At 38.5% G+C, this 6,962-nt stretch overlaps 1 protein-coding gene across 7 annotated transcripts in view; it reads right to left on the bottom strand.

Annotated features, from left to right (window-relative positions):
- Nucleotides 1-1,719: 1,719 nt before the first annotated feature.
- The window catches only part of LOC147171378 (muscleblind-like protein 1), a 67,592-nt gene continuing 62,349 nt past the window's right edge, over nucleotides 1,720-6,962 (bottom strand). For 3 of the 7 annotated variants that reach the window (XM_086080857.1, XM_086080855.1, XM_086080856.1), the window contains 6 exons: nucleotides 6,782-6,835; nucleotides 5,942-6,092; nucleotides 4,899-4,934; nucleotides 3,463-3,554; nucleotides 3,179-3,252; nucleotides 1,720-2,308 (listed from right to left, as the gene is read on the bottom strand). In XM_086080857.1, coding sequence (XP_085936983.1) covers nucleotides 3,196-3,252; nucleotides 3,463-3,554; nucleotides 4,899-4,934; nucleotides 5,942-6,092; nucleotides 6,782-6,835 — 390 coding nt within the window. In that variant the 3' untranslated portion in view covers nucleotides 1,720-2,308; nucleotides 3,179-3,195. The remainder of the gene's footprint in view (nucleotides 2,309-3,178; nucleotides 3,253-3,462; nucleotides 3,555-4,898; nucleotides 4,935-5,941; nucleotides 6,093-6,781; nucleotides 6,836-6,962) is intronic. The other 4 variants (XM_086080858.1, XM_086080859.1, XM_086080860.1 and 1 more) reach the window with 4 other exon arrangements.

Below are 6,962 nucleotides of genomic sequence, written 5' to 3'. Positions count from 1 at the left end.
GACAACTCAACCTCTCCCTTCTATTAGGACTGTTAAGTACTCATAGAAAACATCTTTGCTCAGAGAACACAAAGAGACTAGAGGAGTGAACACTAATATGCATCTGGTCGGTATGCATAACGTACAAAATACAAACATTACCATCAAGTCGTACTAAAATCAAAACATACGGACACAGAATTTCAGGTAAAGCTGAGGGGACACGCAAAGACACACTCGAACACGCGTTATAATCGAGATAAATACAACGAAAGAGAATTCAAACGAGTGTTGGCATGGCACGGATCAGGCTTCCCAATGACATGTTGCATTGTTTTGACCCGATGGTACATTCTAAGGCTTTGGATGAGGGATACAATCGTAACCTTTGTTTGTTTGTTTTTCGTCACGTTCAATGCACTGTCATCCATTAAATACTTAACAAGGAACTGACAAAGTGAGCTACGCTGAATCCTTAATACGGGGTACACATTAAAAATGTGACAAACAACCAGAAAAAAAAAATCAGCCTGTTCTGACTGCTCTTAATATGATGTGCTCAAGTCATGTGAAGGCGTCACAATTCGCAATACTGAACCAAACAGAAGCTGTCAGTGACAATGGCAACGCAAGATGGCTGCTCTGACTTCAGCCATGAGATGCCAGTCAGGTCATTTTTAGATATCCGTGAGCATGACCAACTTGCTAGTGCCTCTTCGGATTCTTCTTTCTTTTCAGAACGAGTACGAGTCATAAAAATGTTTAGGAAAGGTGCCTCAATGTAACCTTTAAGCCTTCTGACCAACCTTTACAAAATGATTTTTACAATCCTTTATGGCCGCAATATTTAAAGCAGGGGTCTCCAAATCAGGTCCTTGAGAGAGCCCTTAATCCAGTCTGTTAACCATGTTTCCCCTCCTCCAACACACCTGAATGAAATGATCAGAAAGCTCTGCAGAAGCCTGATAACGATCCTGATTATTTGATGCAGGTGTGTTGGAGGAGGGAAACATGAAAAACAGGCTGGAGAGGGGCTCTCGAGGACCGGACTTGGAGACTCCTGATTTAAAGGAATCAACCACCAAATGAAGGAAATAGATTACGTTAAGAAGACAATTGAGATGCTAAAGACTTAAAAATAATAATAATAATGTGATCACAGTGATGAAGAGGATTCTCACTATATTCTCAGAATTCTCACATAAAGTGAGAATTCTGGGAATTAAGTGAGAATTCTGACTTTAAAGAGCTATGAATTGTGGAGGGAAGTCAGAAAATCAAAATTCTGTGATTAAAGTGAGAATTCTCACTTTAAATTCAGAATCCTCCAACCTCTTTTTTTTTTTTTTTAACAGTAAGCGAGAGACTAAAGAATAATGTCAGTAAGGAAAAGTGGAGTCTAATTAATTTGAAACAGTCCTTTTCTACATTCGAATACATACATACATACACTCCACACTATTCAGGGTAATCTTTCAAATCATTCAAAAATCGGCCCTTTTCTAACTTTTATTGCAAGTGAAGGAAAAAGCTCAAATTTGTGTGTATGTGTGTGTGTGTGTGTACCCCGCCTAAATCAAAACACAAAAACACTTTGCAAAAAAGACTTTGGCTAAAATTCGGAAAATTCTGACAAACAAATATTCTTAAGCATGTCTGACCACACCACCACAATGACACTAACAAACCGTCGGAAACCCACGACCCCCCCCCCCCCCCCCAAAAAAAAACAACAAACACGTCCGCCAGCAGTTGTCACGGCGACTAAACACTAATTCTCCATCTTTGTTGACCTCGTCGCGGAAGATTTGAGGATTTCGTATCAGCAGTGATGGGTCGTGACGGGACCAAAGACGAGTAGTGACGCCTTAAAGGGAAAGCCGATTGCTTTGCATGAGTACCATTGGCGTATTAGCACAGGTATGGCCTTTTTTGTTGTTGTTGTTGTTGATTTCTAAAAACATAAAAACCATCATGACACAGTCTGATTCATCTTCTTTCGTCTCTTTCAACTGAAATATAAGGTGCACCTTTGTGTAAACACATGAGACAACCAATGAACAAACGTACAAAAGACGCCGCGATTCCTCCTCTGCCTCAGTGGACGCGGCGCATCGTCTTATTCGCTTCACATTCAAAGTGTGCCCGGTGAATAAAGGTAAACGCGCCCTCCCTTTACGGAGAGGAGGAGGAAGGCGCTCGTTCAATGTATGCGGTGTGCATGTAGTGAGCCGACTCCACCCACAAATTCTCTGTTGTTGACGAGTGGATTCGGCAAGTTCTAATTGGGTTGCCTGTTGAATGGCTGCTCTTGGCGCTGCAGATACACCTGGTAAGAAGGCAGAAAGAAAATGTACGTTGTTGTAGTGCTTTGGGGTGCAAGATATTTAAGTATCTATCTATCTATCTATCTATCTATCTATCTATCTATCTATCTATCTATCTATCTATCTATCTATCTATCTATCTATCTATCTATCTATCTATCTATCTATCTATCTATCTATCTATCTATCTATCTATCTATCTATCTATCTATCTATCTACGTAGCTACCTAGCTCGCTAGCTAGCTCTTTTGGAGATTACTGAAACAATCAATGTCCCTTGTAGAAGATAAAAGTATCTATCTATCCATCCATCCATCTATCTCTACATAGCTAGCAAGCTAGCTAGCTCTCTTGGAGATTATCTATCTATCTATCTATCTATCTATCTATCTATCTATCTATCTATCTATCTATCTATCTATCTATCTATCTATCTATCTATCTATCTATCTATCTATCTATCTATCTATCTATCTATCTATCTATCTATCTATCTATCTACCCATCTATCCATCCATCCATCCATCTATCTATCTATCTATCTACGTAGCTACCTAGCTCGCTAGCTAGCTCTTTTGGAGATTACTGAAACAGTCAATGTCCCTTGTAGAAGATAAAAGTATCTATCTATCTATCTATCTATCTATCTATCTATCTATCTATCTATCTATCTATCTATCTATCTATCTATCTATCTATCTATCTATCTATCTATCTATCTATCTATCTATCTATCTATCTATCTACCTATCTATCTATCTATCTATCTATCTATCCATCCATCCATCCATCCATCCATCCATCCATCCATTAAAGTTTTTTAATTATAAAGGAGACAGTTTTGATTGGAGGATGAGTCGTAAGTACTTACTGTTGTGTTTGCGGCTCCTACATCTGGGTCAGGTATTTGTGACTAGTCAGATGCTCCGCAGATATTATTGGAATCTAAAATAAAAGAGAGAAAACAACGAGAAGCACGTTATATAACGCTCACAAATTCACCGTACAGCATACCAATGATGGAAGCAATCATACTATAGCTGACGGCTTGACAGAGATTCAGACTCATGCTTTCATTCATAATTCATCAGGAGGCGCACGCGTGTGAGGGACAGACAACCAGTGGAGGGCGCAGGAAAAGAGAGAGGTGCAAACCTGATTGGCTGAGGCGGTTGCAAAGGGAACACTTGTGGCAGATGTATTGGCTGCGGACACAGTGGCCGGAGAAGCACCGTGCATCATGGGTACTTGGGGAGGTAAAGATCACACACACACACACACACACACACACACACACACACACACACACACACACACACACACACACACACACACACACACACAAGCATTTGAACCACAGCTCATGAGCAGCATTTTTGTATGCCGGTATATGGGATGGGCCATAAACATGAGCGATCTGGACTGTTTTCAACGCAGCTATTGTTTACAGTGGATTCTATATTCTCCCAATGAAAATTGCACAACTCCAACTTTCAAATGGGCGAATTTGTCCCTTTAAAATTAAAAAAAATAGTGTGGAGGAAGAAAAATAAACAGTGCTCATTATAGATAATTTTTTCCAGTTAGCCTAATAAATACATTTTCAGCAAAACAAAAATTAAAAAGATCATACAGTATGCGTACAATAGGCCAATATGTACAATATACATATATTACAGTTTTTGTCAGGTATTTTAGTCCCCCCCTAAAAATCTATGCTTATGTGCCCAATAGTTAAGATTTCATTTATTTTATGGAAAAATAAAAATCTGAATTACAATACGGACACATACTGTAAATATTACTTCACTTAAAATTGATGTCATTTATTTGTGTCATTTATTAATGATACTGAGAGTACACATTAATGGAGATTTTTTTTCCCTACATTTTTTTATGTTCTGGCCTTATTGTAAAATATAATTTTTTTCTAATTATGTTTTATTTAATAATGTTATTTTCTTAAAAACAAAAAACTAAACAAAACACACAATTAAATGTGCCATTAAGTTAAATATGTGGATCACCAAGCCCCAAATTTCATAAAAAAAAAAAAGCTGAAATATAACATAAACTAAAAATGGCATTAAAAATATAACACAAATTCAAATTCATGTTACAGTATAATGTATATGATATTTTACTGGAGTGTCAGTAGATGCTTATGGACAAAATACATGTTTCTGTTTAAACTATTAAGACAACATTGACAAACCTTTGCTGTGGCAGTTAAAATACTACTTTTTTTTTTAAGTATCTATATATTTATTATTTGAGTTTACTCCAACATATCAAAGTAGTTCCATAGCGCCGTGTATATTGCTTTTACAAGACAATTAATCAAGTATTGTTTTTTTGTATGTTTATAGCCAGGCAGCATAATGAGGTGTTAGCGAGCTTGGGGGACATAAAAACTGCAACAAGCATTAAGTGACAGGCAAACCTGCAGCAGAGCATAATAGGGAATTCATACGACCAAGTGTGATTTCAAAGTTTAAAGAAAAAAAAAACACATAACGTTTGGTCTCACATGGTGTCGTCATTACATAAAACATACAACAGTAGAATTGGTAAGGAAAGCTGGCACCTACCAACACTTGTTGCAGGCGTCATGCACAATATCGAGCCTGCCCATCATGCATTGCAACAGGAAGTGGAGTGGAAAGGGAGGGGGGTGGGGGGGGGGGGGAATGAAGAAAAGTCATTTATAAAAATCAGACATGATTGGCTTTCACCTGGATGACAACACATCACCACACAAAATGATTGTAGTAGAAAATGAGTACACAGTCATACAAAATGTGATAATTTTAGTATTTTACTACAAAATTCCTAAATTAAGCTGGATCTCTTGTTCTTTTCTTATATGCACAATTGTTTTTGTCAGTTAACGAGTGGTAATGTCAACATGAAAGCACAATGGTGATTAAAAAAAACAAATGCGTGCACAATGCAGACACAGTGTCAATACTTTTTTGTGTTTTGCATATATGGATCCTGACTGGGACGGACGATGATGTATTGTTACAGCTCAATTCCCTTAGTGTCCTTTGATCATTCACACACTCAGCTTTAGTTTTGTTCAGTGGTCACTTTTGGTGCATTTTTATTGTTAAAAGTTGTGAAAATGACAAAAATAACTAAACTGTAACACACACACATATATAATAGGGGTGTCGGGCGATTAAATTATTAAATCTGAATTAATCGTATGACTGCACTAATTAACTCATGATTAACTCATTTGCTCCCAAAAACAAATAAATATGTTCTATCTCAAATATTACCATGCTGCCAAAGCCGTATTTATACATTTTTTTAATGTTTATTTTTTATTTTTTTTAAATGCTAGAGCATACAGAAGGCTTTGAGGCAGCCTCTGAACTAAAGAGAACAGTTGAAGCAATGGTAGTTATTACAAAAACGGCCAGCAGTTGGCAGCAGAGTATAAGAGATCAACAAGCTATTAAACGCGCGTTAACAAAAAAAAAACTATATATATATATATATATATTTTTTTTTAATGCTAATAACAGATTTGTAGTGTATCGATTAGCGGAAAAGTAGCGTGCGTTCCATATGACTTGGCAGCCAGTGAGCATGCAGAGTGCAGCGCTCGCGTGTCAGGACTCACCTGACGGGATGAAGGCAGCCTGCTGCTGGAACTGCATGTTGGCCAGAGCTTGTTGGTACTGGAATACACCGGCGTTGAACATGGTGGTGGCACCGTTGGCTTTTTCAAGTGCGGGTCTCTTTGGTAAAGGGGGCAGGACGGGAGGGAGCCCCTGATGAGGGGAACGAGAGCGGCCATTACGGACGAAACATTCGGGGCAAAGAGGGGGAGAAGAACATCATTAGAGGATGTAGTCAACCCTACAGAAACGCTGGCAATCCTGAGAATAAAATTATGGACCTCATGTGGTGAATATAAAAACAGCAATTCTGCTGTTTTGATGCATGGCTGGTACACTAAATCGCAAATGGAGAAAGCTGCATTGAATTTGCATGTACTACTTTGTAGATTACAGCGCTAGAAGCTCTAAAACACTCACAAATGTTGACTATACCATGCAAGATATTAGACACACACACAAAAAAATTTTTTTTTGCATGCATTATAGACTCAAACGGTGACAAACTGACTTTTAAAAATGGATATAATAGATTGCATACTGTATATTATTTTTATTTGATAAGCCCAATGAATAATTTGACATTCTCTTTTAATAGAGAATTGTGATTGTTACAAACATACTCTATTTCCTCATATAAAGACCAGGGGCGCTTTTCTCTAATGTAGCAGGTTTGAGAAAGAAGGACTGTACTGTACTGACCCGGATCAACGAGTCAATTAGAGCGGAAGCCACTATTTGAGGAAATACGATAATTCCATTTGAGTCAGTTCATCAGCCCAAATAAACATCTAGGAGACAACAGCCACATGCCAGGCCGAGAGACGAAAGGTCATAGGTACCAGGTCGAAAGCCGCGTCGAGGGGCCGCTTCGGTGATTTGACAGCCGACTGAGTCTTAATTAGCGGGCAGCGAGCACATGATGGCAATGGGCCAATGGGGTTCAAGCGCATTAACATAAACCAGCAAGCGGCGGGTGCGTCATGGGGAGGCGGCAGCAGTGCATTGTGGGTCGGTGTGGAA

Source organism: Leptonotus elevatus, chromosome 7 (genome assembly GCF_054856555.1).
Source record: "Leptonotus elevatus isolate MCC_2025b chromosome 7, RoL_Lele_1.0, whole genome shotgun sequence".
Taxonomy (NCBI): Eukaryota; Metazoa; Chordata; class Actinopteri; order Syngnathiformes; family Syngnathidae; genus Leptonotus; species Leptonotus elevatus.
The sequence above is the reverse complement of the archived record's forward strand: the minus strand, read 5'-3'. Positions and strand labels throughout refer to the sequence as shown.